The following is a 25,606-nucleotide window of genomic DNA, read 5'->3' as shown; positions in this document are numbered from 1 at the left end:
GGGGGGTGTAGGGGGAAGTCCAGAGCACAAGCCTCAGGGGAGAGCGCTGACCCCTACTGCCATGTCCCAGGCATCTTCTGCTGACTACTGCCATTTGGGGCTCCAAATGACCTCCTGGCTGCTTGCTTACTCTCATACTCTCTGCACCCCTCAGAAGGGAGTGTGAGCCCCATGGTAACCCAAGTGGTAGTAACACTGGATGGTATCGTGGCCTCTGCCGCTGTCACTCGTTCTGGCCCGGGAATGTCAACAGCACTCAGGTGGGCCAGGCATGGCTTAAATAACTTTCATGGGCAATGGCTCATTTAATCCTCACAGCCCCTCTGTGCTGTGAACTAATATGTTTACTTCAGAGATGAGGAAACGGAGGCACAGAGAGGTTAAGTGCCATGCCCAGAGTCACACAGTGAGCGAGGGGCCAGTGCTGGGAGGTGAATCAAAAAACCAGCCCAAGTTCCTGCTCACAGACTTCAGTGACAGGAGCCCCTGAAGGGACACTGTAGGACCATTTGTGAGAGGTTCCTGGACCACCTTGCCCAACGAGGATGTCCTGCAGATGGGACATGTTCCATCCTTGTACTGTTTGAGGGGCTTGTCCCGTCAGTCCCCAGTTCCAACCCAAAGGTACCTGGGCTAGGGCAGCCTGCTTTTGCGGGTCACTCTGACATTCGATTCTGGGAGGCCCCTTGTCTTCTGGGGTCTCGGGATCAGCATCTCTGCTGATTACACGAGCAGGTGGGGTTAGGTGAACCCTGGAGCTGGAAGATGTCAGGTTGAGTATGGTGGGCACGGCCAGGGGCCACAGTGGGAAGTCTGGGACAGGGCTGAGTGAATGTGTCCTGTTCAGCCTGGGGTGTGCCTCAACTCCACCCAAACTCCCCAGATATTAATGTCACTGTGGGTATGTTTAGCTCAAACCATAGTGCTGGAGAGATGAGGGGGCTCCCCGATTGCCTGCCTGCCTGGCCTGTGAAACCTGAGCTTCCCACCCCAGCTGGGCGGGCCTCTTACCATGTCCACAGCCATCTTCATGGCCTCCTGTAGCCCAAAGAGCTTCCCGGCCACCAGGTAGACCCCGCCCGTCCACACAGCACAGGCCTCGTGCACCCAGTGCTCCTGGGTGTCCCCACCAGGCTCTGCCGGTGCCTCCTTGTTGCACTCGTGCTTGCGGCTCTTGTCGGCTGGGGCTACCTCCTCACCACCGTCCCCCTGGCCGTCACAGCAGTAGCAACTCTGCAGCCGCCGTGACAGGCCCCGGGCACTGGTGCGCAGTGAACCCTGCTTGGCCGGGTCAGCTGGGCCGTCAGGCTTGGGGAGTTTTCCGACAGCAACGGCAGCTGTGCACTCAAGGCCTTTGAATGTTCTCTCCAGGGGCAGGGAGGCCTCTTCGCAGGCGCCCTCTGGCCGCACCTTCTCCTTGAGTTTTGGCTTCTTTTTGGGGAGGCAGTGTTCGGGGTAGTAGGGCCCACAGAGGTCCCCGAGGTCCTTGAAGTTGGCTGGGTTTTGGCAGAGGCAGCAAACAAGGCAAGAGGTACTTAGGGCCTTGGAAACCACGGGCCCCAGGTGCATGGTGGTGGAGAGGGGCAGGGAGGGGCGCGGCTGCAGGACAGAGCCTCCAGAGAGAGTGGCCAGGGGGGGCCCGGCCGCATCCAAGGAGGACGAGGATGAGGAAGAGGAGGCAGAGGACGAAGGTTTCCGGTGGGGCTTGGGTTCCTCCCCAGGAGAGTTGACAACAGTGCAGACAGTGGTGAACGCGTCTCGCTTCTCAACCCGCACGAAGGGCGAGAAGGCTGGGGAACGGCTGTCTGCCCGCAGCCGCTTGCACGAGGAAATGTACTTGAGGCGGATTTCAGGTTCTGCGGGATCCAGGGGCAGCAGCTGCTGCTGTCGCCGCCGCTTGGCACGGCCCTTACAGGGTGAGGAGGTGGTGTTCTTGGCCCGGCCCCGAGTGAGGCGCTTTCGCTTGGAATAGCTGCTGTAGTTGGTGTGGCCTGGCTGCTTCTGCGCCCTCATCTGGGGCTGGCAAGGCTGGCCCTCGGGGGGCTGGGAGGCCAGGCCCAGCTCCTCCATCTTTGGCTTCTTGCCTCCTCCACCAGAGCTGTCCTCACTGCCGCCTTGCGTGCCATTTGCCCTGTCTTGGGGAGTCAGGAGCAGAGCATGGCCTAGATGGGGCCGCTTCTCCAGGGGGCCTTTGGGGAGTCCCAGGGCTCCAGCCCTGCCTTTCCGGCTTCTCTTCTTCAGTGCCAGAGCGGTCCCCCCAGGCGGCAGGACCTCTGGGGACATGAAGGCCTCAGTTTTGAAACAGTCAGTCAAGGGCAGTTTCTTACTATTCACGAGTTTGCCTTTTAAGGATCTGTTGGCCGTATTTCTGCACAACGGGTCGGACCCCGAAGCTGCTGGGAGCTTCTGCCCAGTGCCCATGTTTAAGGGACCTTCTTCGGCCCCCATCGGGCTGCCCCCAGCACTCTTAAGCCCACGGTCCTTCTCAGAGAGGGACGGGCTAAGGGGGTTTCCAGGAGGGGTCCCTGGTGCCTTACAAGCGAACTTCTTCAGGCTGGGCGAGGTGATCTTCTGCACAATGGCCTCCAGCTTCAGACCTCGGCCTTTCCGGGGTGGTAGCACCTTGGTCTTCATGGCCCCCTGGAAGGCCGCCCTCGAGGCCAGCTTGAGGCAGGGGTCAGGAGTCTCTGGGGTCAGGGGCTTCTCGGTGGGCTCACTATTGCCCTTGCTGGGCTTGGCTTTCTTGGGAGAGGACATCCTCTTGAAGAGGGTGGGGGAGCCCTCGGGCCTCTCCTCCTTCATGTGCCCCCCACTGCCGCTGGCACTGCTGCTCCGTAAAACCAAATTCCGCTTCTTGGTGGGGACTGGTGCCATGAAGGCCGACTTCCTTTTGAGTGTGTGCAGGGGCCGATCAGAGAGCTTGCTGCCTGCACCGGGCTTGGGGACCCTTGCCCGCTGACTGGCCCTGCCCTCCTTCTGGGGGCTGCAGGAGACCTTGAACGTGGTGGGCAGATGGTTGTTGGCAAGGAGCTTCTTGGCAGTGCGGCAGTTGGGGACTCGGCTTTCTGAGGGCCGCCGCCGCTTGCAGTGGAAGACCTCCTGGGGTTTGGTGCGGGACCGAAGGATCATAGAGCGCTGGTCTCTGCCCGGGGTGCCAGGCGAGTCTGTCTCCTTCGTCTTGGAGCCAACGGGGCTGCTGTCAGAGGCCACGGGCAGGGCGGCTGGGTTACTGGGGCTAGATGCCGCTTTGGGGGAGGGCTTCCCCACCCGCTTGCCTGACTTGAAGGCGGCTCGCTGCTTGCCCCCCAGTTTGTCGGGGGGTGCAGGAGTGGTAGTCAGTCCTGGGGGTCCAGGTGTGCGGGGCTCGCTCAAAGCGGTGAAGGAGCGAGTGCACATCCTGGGGAGCCCTTCCGAGGCCCCCCGGCCTGGGGCCCCTGCCCCTTCCATCTGTCCCTGGGGGGGCCCTGTGCAGGATTCAGGGAGCAAGAGGTCTTTGGGCAGAGCCGGTGCCCTGCAAGGGGAGTCCTCGGCCTCAGGAAGCCCCCGGTGCACCCGCCGGCTTCGTAAACTTTTCCCACGTGGCACAGGCTCTTTCTTAGCAATGGGTGCCTCGGGCACAGCAGGCTTCTTGGGCTTCTGGGCCAAGGAGGCATCTGGGGTCAGGGTGGTGGGGTCCCCCGGAGCCAGTGCCCCATCAGGGCCTTCTTCCCCGGGCTTCATGTGGGACAGGGAAGACTCAAACCAGCTCTGGACCTTCGACTCAGCGCCCACGGTGGGGCCCAGAAAGATGACAGACTCCCCAGAGAGGTGGCATGGGGAGCCCCAGCCGGCCTTGGGGTCCAGCACCTCCTCCACCTCCTCCTTGGTGCACATCAGAGGGGCCTTCGGTGACAGCGGGTCCTGCATGCCAGGCCTCTGCTCAGGGCTGCCCAGGAGCTCGCACAGGGACGAGTACTCCTCCTCAGCCTCCAGGTCCCCTTTCCTGCTGGTGGGTGGCAGTAGCGGGAGGTCTCCAAAGTCGGAGGCGGAGCAGCAGTGCCGGCTGTCCTCTAGCCACCGGTCAGCCTTGCCCACCTCAGGGCACTGCAGCAGCCCGCCTTCCTCCTCCTTCACCCTGTCTGCCTCCTCCTGCTTGGAGTCCCGGGGCACAGTGGCCTTCTCCCCAGGGGGCTCCTCCTCCTGGAAGCCCAGACAGGCTGGCGCCTCGTTGGTACTCTCCTTCCCAATGCTGTCTGAGGCCTTTCCACTCTGCTCCAGGCCCTTGGTGAGCTCGCTGGGGTGTAGCCCCCACCGGGGACAAGCATCTCCCAGGTTTTCCTCAGGCCAGGCAAAGGGGTTAGCACTGTCTGCTGAGCTGGCGGTGGTTGTGTCTGGGAAGCAGTCAAAAGCTGCTGCAGTGGGGTCCGAAGTGGCAGCCCCAAGGGTGGGCTTGGTGCCAAAGCAGAGGGGACCAGCTGTCTTCTTGGGATCAGGGGTGACGAAGCCCACAGAAGGGTCTTCAAACAGCCCTGGGCTGAAGTCCTTGGTGTTGCCGCCCTTGTCCAGCTGTAAGGCCTCGGGCAGGGCCTCTGGCTCCCCTGGCCGTGGCCACATGTTCTTGGCCACGGAGTCTAGGCAGGTGCTGTGGTTCTCCAGCGAGAAGGGCGGCTTGCTGGAATCCTTGGCCAGGCTGGGAGCCTCGGCCCAGGCCTTGTCAGCCTTCTCTCCGATGGCTTCCTGCAGTCCCAGGATCTCGGAGGCCAGGTCCTCCTGCGCCAGGGCACTGAGCAGCAGCCGCGGGCAGTCCCGCTCGCCCGCCACAAACTTGGAGAAGCTGTCAAGCGGCAGGCTGCTGTGCAGGCTCTGGAAGGAGTCATCAGACTTGGTGGACATGTCATCAGGAGAGGTCACAGAACAGGTGGACACAGACTCAGGCTTGGCCTTGGAGTTGCTGTTGACTCTGGCGGGGCTGCCGCGGGCCTGGTTGCAATACAGGAAGCTGCGCTCCAGTGGGTCCTCAGAGCCGCTCAGGTAGTCGGCCTCGGGCGGCTCGGCGTGGCTGGACTGCGGTGTGCTGCTCAGTGGCTCTGACAGTGGCGTGCCTGCCTGCTCGGCTGAGTAGCCACTGCCCTCGGGGCTGCAGTGCTGGCTTTTGTGATGCTCTGGGGTCCTGGATACCAGGTTCTTGACACCCTTCTTCTGTGGCACGGCAGCCTTGGAGAGGAGCAGCTGCTGGACTGTGTTGGAGATGTTCTCCACCTGCGAGGTCAGGGCTGTGAGGCTCTGCAGGCTGAGATCTGACAGCAGGTTCTCATGGAGCTTGTCCTTCTGCAGCGGCTTGCAGTTGCCAGTCTGGGTGTCCACAGAGCTGGTGGCGTCCGTTGGGGAGGGGTTGAGCAGGGGCATGAAGTGGCTGTGGTCGGCGATGCCTGCAGGGAAAGCCCCTGTGCTGAGTGGCTGCTGGTTGTATGGAAAGCTCTCCAGGTTTGGCATCAGGGGTGACGGGGTAGAGCTGTAGGAAGGTGAGCGGCCCACAGAGCGTGCAGGCGAGTGGCTGGAGCTAGGGCTGAAGGTCTGGTAGTACTGCTCCGGGGTCCTGACAGCTGAGTCTGGCTGGCAGTAGCTGGGACCTTGCTGCCCATAGTGTTGGTACTTGGCGAGGTTTTGGTAATGGAGGGTTTCCTGGGCATGGTGCCGGCTCTGAAGGGCTTGCTGCTGCTGCTTCTGCTGGTCATAGCTGAGGCGGCCCGACTGATAGGCATGAAGACTCTGGACTCGCTGGCCCGGGGCCAGGCTGGCGCTGGCACTCAGTGGCCTGTCGTGGGGCTGGGCAGACGGTGCTGTGCAACTCTTATAGGAGTGGGCTGCCTGCCCACCACCCTGGCTGGTAGAGGAGTAGGTGGAGGAGGTGGGGAAGGACTGAGACTGCTGGGGAAAGTGGCCGCCTTGGGGAAAGGGCAGAGGCGAGGCAATATCATTCTGCAGTTTCTGCCTCTGGAGCTTGGGGTAGGCCAAGGGCTGCTGGGGCTGCGGCAGCTGGGGCTGGACGTGCAGGGAGTGAGTCCGAAAGGGCAGTTGCGCACCCTGCTCCGGGTACTGCCTTCCTGGGGGCACTGCTGTCTTTTTCATCAAGTTCTCATCATATTTGCCCACCCCCCCTGACAGGGGCTGTGGCTGGGGGTGTGGCGGCTGAGGGGCCCCCCAGGATTGCAGGCTCTCCTCACCGGAGTATCGGCCTGGGTAAGGGCTGCTGTCCTGGACACCGTAGCCAGAGAATGCCGGCCGCCCCTGCAGGGCCTGCTGCGAGGGCAGGCCTTTGCTTCCGCGCCCAGTGCTGGCAGGCGTGCTGGCGCTGCCCTCGTAGCCTGCGTACGGCTGTGGGTTATAATAGTCCTTGGCCAGCAGCCTCTGCCGGTCACAGCTCAGCCCCGCCTGGCTTGGCTGCCTGTAATTCTCCAGGCGAGATGGCTCCTGTGAGGTCTGTTGGTAGTTCTGTTGTTTGCCATGGAAACCACACCTTTCTCGAAAAGACTGCATGACTCGGGGCTGGTTATCTGTGAAAACAGAAGGGGGAGAAGGAGCAAGCACAGGGAGGGGAGGGGAAGACAGGCATGGAAGGTGGGCAGAGAGAAAGAAGTTCAAATGGGCCATTTCCTTTCACCTCAGAAAGCCTGCCTCCCACCCCTCTCCCTGCCCTGCACTTTCCCTGAAGCTCTTAATAGTCCCCCTTTGCCTGAGCCTCCCCACCAGCTGTGCACATATTGACAACTTCTGTGTCAGGGAGGTGTGCTCTGTAATTCCTGCCGACATCGCCTGCAGCTGAGCCTTGCCAAGAATGGCTGCCTCGGAGAGAGAGAGAGAGGGCAGGAGGTGTAAGCCCGGTTGCACAGCGCCAGGTCGCCCTGAGCTGCCACTCCACCCTCCCCCTGGTCAGCTCCCCGCTCCCCGCCATCCCACCACTCCCAGCCCTTCCCTGACAGCTCAAAATCATTTAGCAGAGCAATTCCTCCTCCCCTGTCCCCTGGGGCCACTGGATCCTGTAATCTAGTCCCTGCTAGGTAGCATTCAAGCATGACCCAGTGACCCAGTAGGGGACAAGGAAGGGACAGAGGAAGGTTTGCCCCTGCCCCTGAGAAGCCTCTCCCAGGGCCCGCAGCGCAGGCAGATACGTGCACACACACCTCCTCTATTACTGCCATGCCATCTGGAATCTCTCTGTTCCTTCTAGCAGACGTCGTTGATTAGGGGCCTCTGAACCACTGTAGGCATAAAACATCCCCTTCTGACTCCCCGGAACGCAGGACGGTGGCACCTGCCTCCTGTTTTTGATATCATACATAGATGCGTAAACAGGTTACATGGCCACAGTGAGGGAGCGCATGCTAATGGGGCACAGAGTTGCAGTCCCCTCCTGTGTGCAGCAGCCCAGGCCCTCCTGGCTGGCCCCTGTGGCCTCCGCAAGGTCAGGACCAGGGCACACCAGGCTCAGAGCCCATCTGTTTATGATTTTAGGGGCTGGGGCTCCGACAGGGTCTAACCTACCCCAAAGCAGGATCCTGGATCAGGGAATGACCATGGGGTGGGGAGTGTGGGGCCCTTCAGGGCATAGCAACTGGATTTACAAAACAGGCAGGCTGTCAAAGTCCAGGCTATAGGTTCCCCCAACTGACTGGGGCAGGGTCACCTCAGAAGACCCTCCACGGAGAGGAGGGGCAAGAAATGCTCCAGGCTGGGGAACCAAGGGGGCTCAGGATTTACCCACAACCACACCAGCTGGGGTTGGAAGAATGTGGCTCAGCTTAGCCTGCACATCCCAGGCCCCCAGGAGGGCACAGGGGATTTTCTGGTTCCCATTTCCAATGGTGAAAGAGGAAAGGGTGGTCTGCCTCTGGCTACAAGATTCCAGGGATATAGGAGGAACCAGGATGGAATAAAGAGGCACAGAGAAGAGAGACATGCAGGTGTGAGAAGGGGAAAGAGACAGAATGATGTGGAGTGGAGGAGGGGAAGGACTGCCCCCAAGAGGTCCAGCTCACCCCTCTTCTTCACTAGAATCCCACCTAGATGCCTTCCTCAGTGTCAAAGGCCCACCAGGGAGGGGGATAGACGGGCTCCAGCTAGCTGAGCAAGGCAAGCCCAGGGCAGCCAGACAGCCCCCAGGAGCCCACCTCCCTGGCCCTCGGCAGGCAGCTGGCCCTGACTCAGGAATGGAGGTGCCACTGCTGCAGTGGGGACCAACATCTCCCAAGGCAGCTCCTGCCCACTGGGCATGTCAAAGCAAGCAGGCACCATGCCGACCATGGCCTTCCCTCCTGCCTCTCCCTGGATTTATCTCAGGTATCCCCAACAAGGAGAAAATTACCCGCCCTTCTGACCCACTTCAATCCCATCCCTGGCAGCTTGGATCAAACATTACAGGAGGTGCCTGCTGCTACATGCCAGCCCAGAGGAGCTGGAGACAGCTCTGGGCCCCCAGCCAGGTTGACAGCCCTGCGTCTCCTGACCCAACCTCCACAGAGAAGGCACAGAGAAGGGTGCAGGCCAGACCAATACGGGCCTGCCCTGGGGGGGGTGGCCCCATTCTACCCACAGCAGGCAGAGGCCACCCCCGTGCTCTGCACCACCCCCCTCCACCCCCAGTGTTGTGTTTATGAGCCTGGAATGCGCAAACCCAGGCCTGATCTGAAGGCTGCGCTAGCCTCGTATATCTGCACAAATTACATTTCAGCTTTTATTAGTCCCAGATCGCTCTCATTTCCTGCTGAGTGTCCTGTGGATATCATTAACATTTCCACAGCTTTTATTTTTTTCACATTCTCCAAAACGCATTACCCAGAAACATTATTTAAAAAGAGTGCTATGACCAGTGTCCGCCCCCCCTTTAATCAGTCCAGCTGCTGCGTCTTTTAATTTAGCCCGAGCTGTATTGCAGGCGGGTTTCCCAATACACATGAGCAGCTGGATGTGGTGAAAGCATCTATCTCTAAGAAAAGACAGTTCAATTAGAATACGAAAAGCCCAGCACCTGATGGAGAACGTAGGCAAAATGGCTCACCCCAACACCACCCTCCAACCCCAGGCGAGGGAGGAAGGGAGGGATGCAGGAACAAAGGCATGGCATCAAAGGCACCTCTTGGAGCCAACAAGGTCCTGCCAGCTCTGCCAGGAGAAAATGGGGTTCTGCGTCTTTAAGAGCTGCCTCAGGCCTGCCATGGGCTCTGTTGTTATTAATTATTATGATTACTTTTCAAGAACACTATGAAAGGACAAGGAGGAGGAAAGAGACAGGCAGATGGGGCTGGGCTGGGCAGCATCAACAGTGGGGGGGCAGAAAGAGGCACCCTTGGCAGAAAAATGGTAACCTTTGAACTTGGGAGAGGGAAGGAGGGGCAGAGGGGTGTAAACTGAGAGTTTGGCCTCTGTGGGTTCCGCTGTAGTGAGAAGGGGTGGGGGTCAGAGGAGAGCACCTCCTAACATCCTCAAGGGGCTCCTTCTGGTCCAGCCCAGCCTCCCCATCCCTGCTTCCCACCTGCCTCTTCTCCTGACACTTGGTCAAGGCCTTGATCTCAAGTTCTTGCCCAAGTGGGAAGGAGGGAGGGAGAGAGGAAGGAAATCTTGAGTGTCCTCTAAGCACTAGATGCATTGGCACTCCTTATGACAATTCCTGGAAGTTGGTCTTCCCATGCCAGGCTCAGGGAGGGAGACATGCACTGCAGGCTGGTTCAGGGTCCCAGCTCTTGCATCCAAGGCTCCAGGACTTCCCTTAGCACAGCTAAGGGTCTCTGCAGTGAACACACAGCGATGCATTGCGGGGAAGTGGAATGGGGGCATGAAGAAAACCCAGCCCCCACTGGAATGCAAGGCCAGCTGGTGAACCTGGGATCAGCAATTCTTTCCAGCAAAGACCCCAGCCCTCCCCCTCCCCTTAAAGGTGCTATGGAGCAAAAGGAGGCACCCTCTGCTGTAAGTACCTACTCTGCACAGGTTTGCTCAATGAATGCTGACTGTTCTGCCCTTTTACAGAAAAACGTGAAGTTGATAGGCAAGCGAACTGTGTATGAGCGTCTCCCATAGGGACACCTACAGCAGGAGCAGCGACCAGACAGCCCCTCACCAAGAATTCCCATTTTAGAGGGAGCATCTTGGAGCATGGCAGGCAACAAGAAGGTGCTGTGAGGAGGCAATGGGGGTGCTGGCAGCTCCCATTTCTCAAGTACCCTGACAGCCAGGTCAGGCCCCCACTTTTACTCAAGGAGCCAGACCTACCCTAGGGAGGTCCACTCATGGGCAGTGGTGGTTACTGGACACCTGCTGTCACCATGGCAGCCTGAGAGAGAGGTCACTGGGCCCATAGCCTCTCCAGTCCCCAGATTCAGTCCCTGGTCAAGTAAAGGGGTATAGTGAGAGCTGTAGCTGTGGCAGCTCCCACAGAGGACCCTGCTGGGGTCCAGCCTGGAGAGTGTGGCTGGAAGTGTTTCCTGAGACAGAGCTGGTGGTGGGAGACAGGAAGTGGGGTGGGGAGACGGACAGAGAAACAGAGATAGAGAGAAGGAGAAGAGGGAGGTAACCAGTGGGTAGATGGAAGGCGGGTGAGAGAGGACAAAGTTTTCTGCTCTCCTGCAGCAGCTCTGGCCGCTGGTTCCATCCCACCCATTTATCCAAGGTTGTTTTATGACCTGGTTTCCTGATTTGTAGCTGCAGGGAACATTTTTTAAAAACCCAACCCACTCAAGGCCTGGGAACAGGAAAGGGAAAGTCACCTGAGTCAGGAGGCTGGGGATGGGGGGGTGGGGGTGTCCAGAGAGGGGCTGAGGGGGAGCCACCTCAGGCTTCCCCATCTGTTATAGGTGATGAATACTAAATATGAGAACTTCACTAAAATTACAAATCATTAGCCAGACTTACTGCTGTCCTGTGGGGTCTATTTTGAATCCTAAGGGCCTGGCTTGAATGGAGGAAGGGAGTAGCTTCCCAGGAATCCATGAGACAAACAGCCCAGTGCCCACACTAGGGTCCTTGGGCCAGGGACTCGTGAAGAAGTAGGGACCTGAGCCAGCTGGGAGAGCCAGCTGGGAGAGCCCTGCTTGGGGCACAGGGGGGACCATCCTCAGGCATAAGAAATCCCAGAGAACAAGGCAGTCCCCACCCCAAAGTATGGCTTCTTGAGACCACCCCATGTAAGGAACACACTTGGTACGCACCCCTCCCGATTCACTGGCACCCATTTACACTCATAGGAGGAAACCGCACAGGGATCTAACAGGCCCCTCTCTTTAGGGCCAGGGCAGGCAGGCTGGGTGGGAGGGCCTGGGGGCTAGGGGTCCTGAATACTAAGAGGTAAGCAGTGGGGTAAGTGGGGTAGGAAGCAGGAAGACCACCCCAGTACCCTCTCCAGATGTCCAGGCTAGGGACCCTGGGGAAGGCTGGGCTCTCAGGCCTCTTCGGAGCATATGTGAATGGGCAGCAGAGGCTTCTGGGTTCTCCAGATGTTTGGAAGGCCTTCGCTCAAAGCCCACCAATGCTGTCTCCTCCAAGGACCCAGCTGCAGAGGCAGCAGAGACCTACTAAGCCCCTAGCATCCTCTCCTCAGGGTCCACTCCACCCAGCTTAGTTCTGGGCACACATGCTATGCTGTGCTGTGCAAGTTCCCAAAGCACCCTGCCTAGTTCGGAAGCCATGACCCCATTTCCAGGAGGAGTCAGTAACTTGTAGAATTCCCACAGTGCAGAGACTGGGCAACGGAGCCGAATTCTCAACTTAGCTCCCTGACTTCTAAAGCTGTGCCCTGTCCCCACCCTGCCCCCACTGCCCGACGGTACCCACTCTGGGATGCAGGGGTCCTGGACCACCTAGGCCAAAAGGGCCCACAGTCTGGGGATGAGGGGCAGATGGCCAGCCTGGCCTCTCCCTGCTGTGAGGGGGGGGGCGTGACAAGAAGGGATTCTGCAGCAGCTGTGCTGTTGGCATTCAAGGACCCTGCTGGGGTGGGGTGTCAGGGGGAGAGCTCACCTATTATCAGCCCCAGATTTATCAGTCTCTTGAGGACAATAATTGTTTTTAGATCATTTATTCAACAAGACCACCACCCCTTTCCCCCCATCTCTGTTAAAATGAGAAGAAAAGGGTGGTGGGACCAACTGCTGGGATGCAGACAGCTAAAAGGCCTGGGGTCTGGTGGCTCACACTTTCAGAGCCCCAGGCCAGCAAGATCAGGGGTTGGCCCAGAGGCTGGCATGGGGGTCTGAGGGGATTCACAGGGGGTTCCCAGTCTGCTCCATTCTCCTCCCTCCAACCCTCCAACCCCCAGAAGTTCCTGACATTGCAGTTGACTGCACAATATGGTTCATACAGGATCTGCGTGTCCGCTGGCTTTGAGAGGAGGCAAAAAAGGTGGGCCCACCTCTCACCCCAGCCTGTCCTCCACACCCCATGTGCCCAGAGGGACCATGGCTTCCCTTTGGAATTGCAGGCACCAAGGCACCACTCCTGTGGCTTGTCTGTTTGTGGTCTTGGGCAAGCATTTTCACCTCCCTGAGCCTCAGGGCCTTTGTACACTGCTGTTTCCTGCTGGGATACCATCCTTAGGTATCTACAAGAGCGCCTCTCACAGCCTTGACTCATGCCACCTTCTCAAGTAGCTTTCCCTGACTACTGTGTTTGAAATGGCACCCTTGCACTCCTTCCTTCCTTCCCCAAAGTGCTTCTCTCCTTGTGATGAACTATATGGCTCGCTGGCTGGCTTCGTTATTGGTCTCTCCTCTTTGGAACACAAGTTCCATGAAAGCAGAGGTTTTGCCTGTTTTGTTGACAGCTATATCCCCATTTCCCATGAAAGTATTATTGATGAATAATGTGTAAAATGTTACAATGACCCTATGAAAGTCTCCACAACAAACAGTTGGGTTTGGATGGGGACAGGGACTTGTGGGCACAACTCCTCCTCATTCATCTGACATAGAACACCCTCCCTCCAGCCTGGCAGGTAATGTACATGAGTGAAGTGGGCAGGTGAGGATGGAGGCATGCTGTGCATCCTAGTCACAAATAAAGTGAGGGGGGAGCTCAGCTCCAGTAAACTGCTGCCTTATGGGAATGAGGACCCAGGGTACCAGAGCTTGAGTTTTTCTCCTGTAAAAAGCCAGAAATCAGGACTTCATAAAAAGGAAAATCTCTTTTTAAAAAAATGTTATCAACCAAGTAAAATGGCTAACACTCCAGAGTTCAAGAGAAGCTGTTTGTGGACTGTATTTGATCACGGGCTCCCAGGTATGGTGATGGAACCAACACAGACAGAACTTTGCATGGGCAAAGGCAGGGGCCTAGTTGGGCGGGGAATCTGGGCATCTAGTGTGTGCTCAGTAGCACCAGGTAAGCGCTTAATGAGAAAGAATGAGAGCAGGAAGGGCATCCAGAACCTTCCCTGGCCTCTAGTAGACACCCTGAGACCAGCATCGGAGAGCAGAGCAGAAGAGTGAGCAATGCAGGACCCAGGAGACAGAAGCTCAGCAGCTTTGGCAAGGAGGTGCAGAGAGATGGGGGAGCTGCAAAGGCTAGGGGACAGGAGGCCCAAGGCCCACAGAGGCACCACTGCCCCCCACCTTGCTGGGTCCCTGCAAGGCTCCTTGGTGGCACTCATCACAGCAGTAATGGCATAATTAATGGTATAATGAGCAATTTTACATGTGCCTCCTTTGCCAGAATGGAGCCTGCTGAAGGTTGGGTCCTAAGGATCTGTTAGATCCTAAGCTCTAAGCCCAGAAATTGGCCCAAGTAGGGTCTATTAAATAGGGCCTGCTGCCCGGATGGATGGGCAGATGGGATGAGAGAGGGGTCAGCTCCAGGTTGGGTGCATTACTTAACCCTCACCATAGCCCTGAAGAACGCTGCCCAGGACATGTGCAACAGCCAACCTGGAAGGAAGGACAAAGCTTATGCTGTCCTCCACAATCCCTTGGGTCACAGCCCCTCCCAAGCCCTGGTCCACTCACTTGTCAAGCTTGTTTTGTGTTTTTTTTTGCTGCTGAGGGGGCGCAGGGGTGTGGGGGTGGGCAGCTTTGTGTTGAAGAGAGGAAAAAGCAACATGTCCTCTGCCCTCCTTAGGCAGACAGACAACTGCCCAGGTGTGACACCCAGGAGGCTATGGGGGTGGAGAGAGGAGATGGTGAGGGGTGGCTGGGAGAGGGGAACTTCTGCAGAGCACATTCTAGGTCAAACCTCCCCCTCATTTTGCAGAGGGACTAATGGAAGCCTGGAGAGGGGCAGTGATTTGTTCATCAGGGCTGAGATCCCTCTATATCTGTGTCCCATAGTGCCTGTTTGTCAACCAGAAAATGAACTCAGAGCTGGAGGCCAAAAAGGTGGAAAGGATGGTCCTCCTCCTGGACACTCCAGCTTCCTGGAGGAGTCAGGAAAGTCCTCCCTTCCCCAGCCTGGGTGGAAACCACCCCTTGCTTCCCTGCCTTTGACACCCCTCTCTACAGCATCCTGACAGCCTGGGAGGCGCAGCACGACAGCCCCTCCAGCCCGGTTCCAATTGGGGGAGCCGAGGAATTGGCATCCCCTCCCTCCCCGCAGCCCCTAGGGGAGGAAGCCGCCTGTCAGGCCGCCACTGCGTGTCAAATCCTCTTGCTGCCTAATTGTGAGACGGCGGCGTTTAGAGAAACGCTTTCCTGGCCGCCTGCCACACCGCAAACTGCTTGGTATAATTTTATTATTAAGGAGAGAGAAAAAGAGGGAGGGGGTTGGAAGAGGGAGAGAGAAAGGAAGAGAGGAGGAAATTGCTTAGTCCAAGTCAGTTGGTGGGGTATTCTGTTCAATGTGAAAGCCGGGACGTCTTTCCAGTTGGCAAGCGGACTTCGTTAATTGCGCATTCAGTCTCTACTTAGGGTAATTGAAACGAAGCAGGGCCCAGGTCTGACAATTAGGGTCTGCGACTAAGCCATTAACACTTTCCGCGACCGGCCCCCGCCCCCGATCGATACTACGGAACCCTTTGAAAGTGGGGGCGGGCCATTGGGCGCCCCCGCGAGGGCCCATTCTGGGGCCGGGAGCCCCACACCGAGGAGTGTGCTGTATCGGGGCTGCCCGGCGTGCGCCCGGCACGAGCAGGGTTAACACAGCGCCGCGAGTCCTGGAGCCCGGCAAGGGCCAAACTGGGGATGGGGGAGCCGCGCAGGACGTGTGGGGGTTGTTTGTGGCCTCACCGCCCCTCTACAACAGATGTTTCAGCCGTGTAAGACAAAGGCAGAGTGCCTGCTGCTGCCCGGAGAAAATCCGCAGGACTCCCTGAGGGGCAGGTAAAATTTCACCTTCTATTTGTGTTACCCCCTCACACCCCCGCCCGCCCCTCCTTGTTTCCCGGCCTCTGCTCTAATCCGGAAAGCGCCACCAAAGACGCCGCGCCGCCTCCTCTGCAGCCCAACCCGCTGACCCCAGCAAGGTCACCGCGACCTCGGGCTCCACTAGCAGCGCGTTCGCCCGTCGTCCTCTGGCAAGGGGCGCCTGTTCGCGCCCGGCTGCCTCCTGGGGCACCCCTCGTCCGCGATCCACGGTAATTGGAGGCGCCGGGAGAGGAAGGGGGCGCTGCACTCACCAAAAGGCGGAGGCGCCGCTGGACGCTCCCAGCCTCCCTCCTGCCTGCGCAGGGACCCCGGAGGGCTTCGCCCCCCCACCCCCAGCCCCCACCATTCATCTCCCAGATTCCCGCTCTAGCCGCCCTCGGAAGTCAGCCGAGTGAAGCAGCTGTTCCTTGCACACTCCACTTGACCAAAGATGATGATAAATGAGGCCCGGGCTGCGTCGGGGACGCGGCGGCGGCCGCGAGGGGCTCGCAGTGCGAGGCGTACAGTCCACAGCACCCTCCCCGTGCCGCGCGGAGGGCGAGGACGCAAATGACAGAGACAGAGAGGCAAAATCAAAGGGCCGCATTTCACTACCGGCGCCCTGCACCACCCCAGCACCCAGCGAGGAGAAACCAGGCGGAGACCTCGTCCTTGCCGCAGCACCTCCCTCCCCACCCCTTCCCCTAACGCCTCGGTCCCCCTAGCGCCCTGGCCCCCACCCCTCGTGCCTCAAACCTATTAACGCTCGTAAATAAATAATGGAGCGCTTCCCTCCAACCGCGCAAAGCTGCGGACGGCGGCTGCGGCCAGCTGCGCCGGGTCTTGGGGAGGGGGCGCCCCCGGCCGGGTGCAAGGAGCTCGGGCGCGCGGCCCCGCACACGTGCTGCCGCGGCGCGTAGGCAGGCACCCCGCCCCGCGGAGGAGGGGGAATCCCGCTCTGCCCTCCCCAACGCCACCTCCCCTGGAGTCCTCTGGCACCGAACGAGGCGAGAGAGCGCGCGCGAGCTTCCCAGACGGAGAGGATTATTTTTAACCTGCCCCCCTTTCCATAGCTGCCTCTCGGGTTTGCGCGCTCGCCCGCCCGCCCAGTCCACCAGCCGAGGCCGCGGGCTCCTCACCTCGCTCAGCGGCTCCGGACTCTGAGCACCTCCCCCGGCCCGCGGCCCCCACCCCTGCGCGGGCATCGCGCAGCTAAATCTCAGCCTGGAAAGGACCGATTAGGAGCCGCGTGCCTTTCTGCGAAATATTGGAACCGGGTGGGTTGGGGGCGGGGTACCCGGCGCTGTCGTCCCCTCGCCTCCCTCCCAGCTCTCAGAGTGGCTGCGAGAGGCGGTTCCCGCTCTCCCTTCGCAAACAGGGGGCGGCCGGCCCGGGTCGCCGAGCACCACTCTGGTTTTCGGCCTTCTCTCGTCAACGCCCACCCTTCTTGTCACCGACGAAGCTAGAGCTTCTACCACATGGACCCTCCAGCAGCAGCGGCGCCAAGTGGGGCGCTGCCTCCCCCACCTCCAGTCTCCTCCCTAAGCTGATCCAAACAAACAGCATTTAACCAGCAGTGGGCTTACACACCAGCTTCAAGGCAGACCGCGCCCGTGCCCAGGCGCACCGGGGGCCTTCCCCCCCCCGCCCTTCTCCCCTAGGCCCACCTTCACCCCTCCCTCTCAGCCCCTTCCCCTCGGGGCCCAGCTCAGACCCCGCCCCCTTCCTACGGGGAATGAGGCAGCAGGAAGTTCAAGTCCACTCCCATTACCCTGCTCTCCAAAAGGCCACCCACCCAAACCCCAGCCTATCCTTCTCCCCAAAGGAGGGGGCAGCAGAGGAGTTGGCCGGGCCCAGAAGGCCCCTGCAGGCTGTGACTGGATGTCACTTGACATTTTCCAGACTCTGCTTTGTACCCAATACTGGAGCCCCACAGCTAGAGCCCCCTGAGCACCTCCCTCCTGACTGAAGTCGGGGTAAGACAGCCGCTGCAAAACAAGGGAAAACTGTAGAGGAAATGTGGGCTGAGAAGAAAGGAAAAGGGCATGCCAGCGACAAAGAGCTGCCTAGCTTAGTGGCAGGAAACAACATAGCCTGTTTGGGAACCTGAGCTGGATTTCTCTCCCCAACTTAGCTGGAGGGTGGGGGAGGGCTGGGCCCCCACCCAGAGGGAGCAGCCTGGATTACCAGAGAGGTTAGAAGCCTGGCAGGCTGGGGGTGGGGAGATGTGTATGGAATACAGATGTGAGGACAGCAGCTGCACTGGGCTTGCCTGATGACACCCTTAGGCAGCAGCTGGAGCTGTGGGGGCCCAGCCTGCCCTGAGGCAAGGCAGGTCCAGGAGGGAGGGAGAGGGTGCCCTGAGCACATACAGGGCCTGGCACAGCTGAGTGGGGGTTCTCAAGGGGCTTCAACCCCCCAGCCAGCCTAGATACAGGGCCTGGGACCTCCCTCAAATCTAGAAAGTTCTCTGTAACCCTCGGACTGTTGGAGCAGCAGCATCAGACAGCATCCTATCTGGTCCCCTTCTATGGCCCAGGTGTCTCGATAGATTTTACTTCTAACCCTCAAACTACCCTTCTAGGAGGTGATATCACCTCTCATTTCTCAGACATGGAAACTGAGTTTCAGAGTGAGCCATTCTGGGCCCCCTGCCCTGGGCCCTGTAGGTAGGGCCTCAAGGTTGTTTGCTCTGCTTTCTAGCAGCTGGCCACCAGGAAAGTGCCCTGGGGCTTGATGGCGCAAGACATGGATAGATGACAATGAGGTCCTGGTTTGATCCTTTGGAAATAGCAGAAAGCTGGTTTTCTTGGGAGAAAAAAAGGGCAGGGAGCTGGAGGAGTCCCACTGTCCATCACCACCCACTCCCCTCATCTGCTTCCTCCAGCACATCCAGTTGCCCAAGGTGCCAGGCCACAGACTTAGGGTCCCCAGGTGAGGAGTTGGCTCCCAGGGCTGCAAAGTTATGGTAGTGGGGCCTCGAGTCCACACAGGCCTCATTTTTCATCTGTAGCCTAAATGTAAATCGCACACAGCCATGTACCACTACTCTTCAAATGTGTGTAGCTATTGTGATGAATAAATTACAAATTCATTTAGGGCCTAGAGGCTTTGGGTGGGTAAATCCTCCTCCCCCCAACAAAGACTAACAGCTCCTATTTTGGATAAGGGGTCTCCACCTCAAGAGTGGGTTTGGTGGCGGGGGGGCGGGTCCCCTGTCTATGAAGAGCTGGAAACACCTTGTCCCCACATCCCCTCTGTGGGGAAGGGAGCTTCCATTTCTGGGTATGGCTTGGCCGGATGGCCCGCTGTCCCCATTTTTCCTGGGTGGAGGTGGATCTTGGTCAGGCCCCCAGACACGTAACCTAGTGTCCAGAAGCACTGACCTTTGGGGAAAGCAAACCACTAGCCACTGCCCAAGGCAGCCTGGGGAGCCTTTCTTAAGGATGAAAAATACTTGCTGTTGGTTTTCAGCCACCGCCTCATCCTGGCTGATTTTCCTCTCTTCCACAAAGCAGTGAAATGTAAAGGTGCTTAAGAGTAAAAACGAGGGCCGGCCGAGTGGCGCAATGGTTAAGAACTGGCTTGGGACGCCAGAGGGCCCCGGTTCGGATCCCACATATGAGGGCCAGTGACACTGCCCTCCACAGCTAAGATGCTGAACAACAGCTCAACCTGGAGCTGGGCTGCCGTGAGTCACGGGCGACGGTGTAGGCTGCAGCCCCTGCTGCAGTGGGTTGCCATGGGCTACCGTGTGTAGCCAGCAGCCAGCGTGAGCGGCCAGCAGCCGCTGTGAGCGGCCGTCCAGAAGCCAGCGACTGATCTGCCTCGCCCGAGAAGAGCGCAATGATGGTGCCAACTTGGGCCAGTGAAGCAACGTCCTCCACAACTAGACTGAAGAACAAAAAGGATAGCAACTTGTCTGTTCCCCTTCCCCCAATTCCCCAATTAAAAAAAAAAAAAAGTAAAAACGAGGCGAGAGGGCATGCTGTCTAAGCCTAGCGTCCAGCTGCCTTCAACAGCATCGTTCTCCCAGGGTGAATAAGAGACTTTCTGCTAGTGGTCTATGCACTGGTTTTAAAGGCCGTTCTCGCTTCCCAGGCCCACCTCCAAGTACATCAGACCTTCCAAAACTCCCTCCCTCTGGCTTCATCACTCAGCGTCTGGAGGGAAGGGTGGGGATAGAGTCTCTTCCAGATGCCTCCAGAGCTGACTTGTTCTGGAAAGTGGAAGGAGACTCCTTCCTGGCTAGGTCTCTGGTGCTGGCATGGAGTGGCAGGCCTCTTCTTCGGGGGCGGGGGGTGCTCTGGAGAGAGATCAGATTCACAACAGCCAGGCCAGCCAATTTTGAGGACTCCTAGGTGTCTGGCTGTGTGGCTTTAGGGTGAGGGGAGACATCATCTACCCCCACTGCACCTGATGGTAAATGTCGAAAGCCCTGATGTCACACAACTCTGGGTTCAAAATCCTAGCCCTGTACACTATCTGCTGTGTGACCTTGGGCAATCCACTTAACCTCTCTGAGCTTCACGGTCCTCAGCTAAAACCTTCTCTTAGTAACACCACATGGACAGCATTATCCTGAGACTGAATGAGATACTGTGCTTGGCACCTGGTGGAAGCTCAATGAAGGGTGGTAACTTTCAGTGCCCTAGTACTGTCCATGAGGCATGAGGACCAAGTCTTGTACTTTTTCTGTCTTCCAGGGAGCTGTGTGTGTCTGGGAAGAGCAGGTCTTCAGGAAGGGCTTAATGAGGGACAATGATAACCCCAGAGCAAGGGAGGGCTGCTGGGACTGAGGGTTAAGTCCTGTTCTCGGACAGATGGCCCGTCCCCCATGGCCAGTGGGTCATCTCTACGCTGGAGTCTGTGTTTCTCACTAGTGTGCACATCTTAGTAAGATGCAGATCCTGCTGTGCTGGTCAGGCCCGGGATGCTGCAATAACAAGCTCCCAGGTAAGGCCGACACTGCCAGCCTGTGGCCCACTATGGGCTGCAAGATCTCAGCCTTCACAATCCTCCAGGTAGGTACCCCTGAGTCCTGGGGGCCGGGCTTGGCATCCCTGAACCCTTTGTCTCAGAGCTGGGAAACCCTGGGACTCTGCATTCGGCACTGCTTCCTGGCAGCTTCACTCTGCAAAGCTTGCAGTCACTTCATGTCTGTGCCCCCCGGACCTCAGTGTCCCCATCGGGACAGCAGGAAGCTGGGATACGATGATCCCACTCCTTCCCTTGATGGTTCCCTGTCCCCTCTTCCCTTCCCTGACCTATTCTAAAAATACAACAAATCTGAGACCCAAGCATACACCCCAGGGGCTGGCCCCCACCCTAGGGGCTGCAGTCCTTGGGGTACAAGGCTCACCCAGACTAAACAAATAGCAGCAAGTTATCATGCACCGCCTTATGCCCCAGGCACTGTCCTAATAAGCGCTTTGCATCTACAAACCTCATCCTCCCAGCAGCCCCATGGGGTGGGTACCACTATCACACTTGTTTTATGAGGAAACTGAGCCCACTGCCGAGGTCATACTATTGGTCAGGGTACAGGCCCTTCAGGGGCCAGACTCAGTTCTTTTTGGCCTGACCCCCAAACATGTCTGGCCTCTGAGGATTTCCTTTGGAGAAAGCCCATTTGGTTTTCTTGGCACACTACGTCTATCTGGCTGGCGATGGCGTGCGGAAAGAGGTGCCTGGTCCAGTTGGGGGTGTGTGTGTGTGTGTGTGGGGGGGTTGGGGGGTAAGCTGATACAATGTCTTTGGAGAGCTTTGTGTCAATATGGACCCAAATAAAAACTACATGTGCCCTCTGCCCTCTACCCAGCCAGGCTCAGAGTCGTCTGCACCAGGCAATTAGCTGTGACGTTGTCTGCAGCAGCAAAAGACTGGAGAGCCCCTAAATGTCCATCTGAGAGGGACGAGGGTACTATGTGTGGGGAATTCCTTAGAGTACTAGAGAGAGCGAGGGCCTCGTATATCAATGCAGCAGAGTCTTTAGGGTGGGTGAGAAAAGCACAGTGTAAAGTGTGCAGAGATGCCCTATTTGCATAAAAGGTGGGTTTATTTGATTTTTTTTTTTTTTTACATCATGAGCACATGACACCTAGTAAAGATTTTAAAACTTCTTATATGGATAAATATCTGCCCCCAGGCTATGTAAGATGGTAGAAGAAAGCCTGGTTTCAGCTTCCAATCTGGCGCAGCCACGTTACAGCTGTTTGTCTCTAGGGGTGATCTCAGTTTCCTCATCAGTAGGGTGGGGACGAACCCCGGTCGCCAAAAGGAGTCCGCCCACCTGCGTCCTGCACTGGGCAATGAGCAGGACACGGATCATCCCCCCATTTTAAAATGAGGAAACTGAGGCCCCAAGTGAGGGAGAGACCAAACCTGAATCCCCATATAGGTTGTGTCCTCACTTCTGGGTGCAGTCTTGGGGGACACACAAGCCAGGACTGGCTCAAGCCCTCAGCTATATGGACAGCCACTGCCACCAGGGCCATAGATAAACCACAGGCCCAGTGCTCACAGGGCCTCCTCTTGGTTTTACATGTGCTGTTCTCTCCACTCTATTTCCACCAGCAATGTGCTCTCCTTTACTCATCACGACAAATGTTATAACATTTAAAAGCAGAGGCCATTCCAGGCTTCCACGGGGCCCTGGGACTCTGGGCTGTGAGGGCGTGGCTGATAGTCAGGCCAGAAACCTCTGGGGCCAGGTCCTGCCAGGACACCCTCAATGTGTGGGGCCTGGGCAGGCGACTCCAGCGCCCATGCCTCAGTTTCCTCATCTGTGACACAGGAATGACAGTGTCCCTCAGAGGGTGGTATAAGGATTAAATGAGATAATGGCCAGAGTCGTCTGAGCAATGCCTGGCAGGAGGTCCTAATAAGTGAGCCATTATTTTCAAAAGGTAAATATTTATATAATGTTTTATAAAAGAGGGAAAGGTCAGGAAAATCCCTGATTCTGGTCCTGGCTGGCTGTGGAGGTGGGGCCAGGAAGGTGGGGCTCCTTGGGGTGACAGAAACCTGGCTCTGGCCTCTGGCCCCAGGCACAGCTGGTTCCTGCCCAGGTCAGTGAATGTGCTATCTTGGCACAAAGGCCCGGTGGGCAGTGGCCAGGACAGGGCCCAGCCGTCTGTGTTCCCTAGCTGGCAAGTTGGGTGGAACAGACTTGGCCAGTTGGCTTGGAGGCCCCTGAAGCCCCAGGCCCGTGAAAAGAGGGCTCAGAAAGGCTCCTGTGTTCCACCCTGTTCCACAGCTGGCTTTTTCCAGACCAGAGCCTCATGGGTCTCTGGAAAGAACATCCAGTACCCGAAGCCCTGCTGATGACTCTCTGTGTGACTTCAGGTGAGTCACTCCACCTCTCAGGACCTCCATTTTCTCACCCATTAATGGAGACTGTGATAAATACCTGCCTCACAGGGCTGACCAAAGAACCAATGAGAAAACAGACATAAAAGTGCTCTGTCATCCTCGCCCTCATAGCCAGTCCGCACAGTGTTCGCGTGTGTAGGGCCCTACTCTAAGATGCAGTCTGCATATTGTAACTCATCCTGCAGATGAGGCAACAGAAGCACCCAGCTTAGAGAGGCAGAAGCACCAGAATAGGTAAATAGCGGGGGCCTAATATTGTTATTAAATTTACGGGTGTGGGGTCTGGCCTAGGATTTGGAAGCTTCAAACTAGAGGCAGCTTTGGTCAAGGTATGAAGGCCCAGGAGGGAGCACTGTGTTGTGGTTGGAGGTGACCCTTGTGGCAGGTGCTGGGGCACAAATCACTCGCTCAGGCATTGGGATTTCAAGTCCCATATTTCCTGGATGCCCTCTGTGTGCTGGGCATCAAGAGAAGTGCCTTCTTCCCTGTCTCGTCATTTTAATCCCCAGAGTGACTGTGCAAGGAACACATGAGCACCCCCATTTTACAGAGGGCACAATTAAAGCCTGGAGGCAAAGGAACTTTCTTGGTGAGCAGTAACATTTGGATTTGAACTTGGCCTGTTTGGCTCCAAGTCTACTCCTCAGAGCAAGGATCTTGGGCACAAGCGAGCATTGTGACTATCAGTATTCCCCCTGAGACATGGCAACTTTGGGGACTGTGGGAACTCTGGGGGCAATCTGTTCTGTCCTATGCACTGTCCTTGGAGCACCTGATCTGCTGCCTCTGGGCCTCTGCCTTCTCTCCAGCTTACCCTGGGCCTCCTTACCAGCCACAGCGACTGGGCAGACCATTTTACAGACAGGGAAATCGAGGCCTACTGAGGGGCAGGGGCTTGCTCAAAGCTTGCAACTCCATTTCCTGATGCCTATGGACTCCCCTCATAGACCACATGGCCTCTTCATCTACCCTCCTGCATAACCACCCACCCATCCATCCACCCTCACGTCCATCGGGCCAGCCAGCCACCCACCCTCATACCCATCCACCCACGTACCCATCCAAGACAGTTACTACGTGCCTCTTGTGTGCCACACAAGTGCTAGGGACTGTGCAGCCAGAGACAGCTGTGGGCTCAGAGCCTCCTGGAGCATGGGGAAGGAAGAGGGCCGGAGGGGGCTTCCGGGAGGAAAGCCCTTTCCTGAGACCTGAGAGATGTGGAGGAGTTAGTGAGGAAAAAGAAAAAGCTGCTGGAGGCAGGACAGAGTGACAGAAAACATGGCTCGCAAGTGGAATGTGAGGGCAAGAGAGAACCAACGGGCAAGGTCTGCGTGGTGTGAGGCCTTGGAGGCCACAGTGAAGATTATGGACTTTGTGCTGAGTGCAACAGGGAGCCATAGATGGTGGGCAAGGGAGTGAGTGACACTATCAGACACATGGGTTATAAAGTTCTCAGGGCTGCAGGGATGGAGAATGGATTGGTGAAGCAGATGAGTAGAGGCCAGGATGACAATGAAGGGGAGACTGGGAAAGTTTCCCTGAGAACAATGAAGGGACCCAGACTAGGTGGTGGCAGAGGGCTGGAGAGGGGTGAGATTCTAGGGATGTCAGGAATCGAGTACTTCAGGCCTCAAAAGCCAATTCCAAATACTGGTGGGGAGAAGGGGTGAGGACCCTCCAGGTTTTTCCAGAGCCCATGCTCCCAACCACTGGGCAACAGCACCCTCCTGGGGCTGCTGCAGCTGGTCTGGGTAGGACACAGCTCCAGCACAGTGATGAAAGGCTGGTGCTGGAGTTTGGAAAGGAGTGCGATTCCCATGGGAAAGGGTGGCTCTGAGCACCAACCCCCTACAGGCTGGCTTTGATGGCGGATAAGACCCAGCCAACTGGATCCCTGGCTACTTGCTCCTCTCTGGGAAACAAAGGCTGGAGCAGTGGCCACGAACATGTGCAAACATTAGCAGGGAAACCCCCAAGTAACCTGACCTTGTGCTCTGCCACGGCTCTGTCTTTGTTCCAGCCCCTCCTTTTCAGGCAAAAACGACCCTCATGGACCAGATGGGCCAGCAGGTCCACGCCACCCCCACGATCCCCAGAGCTCCTGTCATTCCCCTCCCCTCCTAAAAGCCACCATTGGAAAGATTCTGTTTCCCAAACAAACTGCATTTGAGATCACCCACTTGTTCTCTCTTATGGGGCTCGAAAAGCTAACTGGGGCCTTTGATGGACGAGAGCAAGCGAGGGGTTTGTGGGCCACGTTTGTCACATGAATGAGTAGATGGATAGATGGATGGCTGGATGAGTGGAACAGAATTCCCCCAAGCAAAGCCACTGCCATTTTTGTTGGCCTGAGCAAAATACAGTTTCCCTAAGGCTTTTGGGAGCATGGCAGGTAGTTCCCGGGGTCCCAAGGGTCCCCACTGCAGCCGCCCTTCTTGATGCCTGGGCTGGGAAACTCAGAGGGGCACAGCTGTGTGCTGCCCACACAGGGAGGGAGTGCTGGACCCCGGGCTCCAGCCTCCCCATGCCATATCATCCCAGATCCTCCAAAGCTCCCCCCCAGAAGCCCCTTTTGCTGAGCCCTGCCCCACAAGGGGCTCCCAGAGGCCCCCAGGAATTCCTATGACCTGTAAGTGTCCCCAGGCCCAGGGTTCCTGGGAGCCTCTTGGTGGTGGCCAGAAGTACAAGCAAGAATGGAGGGGTGTGTGCCTGCCAGAGTCCACCCGGCAGCTTTGCAGCCAGAGAGAGCAGAGCGTTTGTCATCTGCTGAGGACAGTGGAGATGGTTTAAGGTGAAATTTAAGCCCATTAGTGCTTGGCTAATGACAGCAACAGCAACGCCGAAAATGAAGATGGCAGGGTGTGTAAGCACCCATAAATTGTCAGAGCTGGTGCTGCCTTCTTCCTTGGGCCTGCATCAAGCCCCCCCTCCCC

The 25,606-nt window shown here is 57.7% G+C and overlaps 1 protein-coding gene across 7 annotated transcripts in view; it reads right to left on the bottom strand.

The window, feature by feature from the left end:
* Positions 1-25,606, bottom strand: part of RAI1 (retinoic acid induced 1) — a 122,580-nt gene that overhangs the window by 11,663 nt on the left and 85,311 nt on the right. For 4 of the 7 annotated variants that reach the window (XM_019656641.1, XM_019656642.1, XM_019656643.1 and 1 more), the window contains one exon: positions 1,012-6,533. In XM_019656641.1, coding sequence (XP_019512186.1) covers positions 1,012-6,516 — 5,505 coding nt within the window. In that variant the 5' untranslated portion in view covers positions 6,517-6,533. Of the gene's footprint in view, positions 1-1,011; positions 6,534-7,160; positions 7,299-25,606 lie in introns of all 7 variants that reach the window. The other 3 variants (XM_019656638.1, XM_019656640.1, XM_019656639.1) reach the window with 2 other exon arrangements.

This window comes from Hipposideros armiger, unplaced genomic scaffold (genome assembly GCF_001890085.2).
Source record: "Hipposideros armiger isolate ML-2016 unplaced genomic scaffold, ASM189008v1 scaffold_264, whole genome shotgun sequence".
Lineage (NCBI taxonomy): Eukaryota > Metazoa > Chordata > Mammalia > Chiroptera > Hipposideridae > Hipposideros > Hipposideros armiger.
Note: the sequence above shows the minus strand (reverse complement) of the source record. Positions and strands in the feature narration are given on the sequence as shown.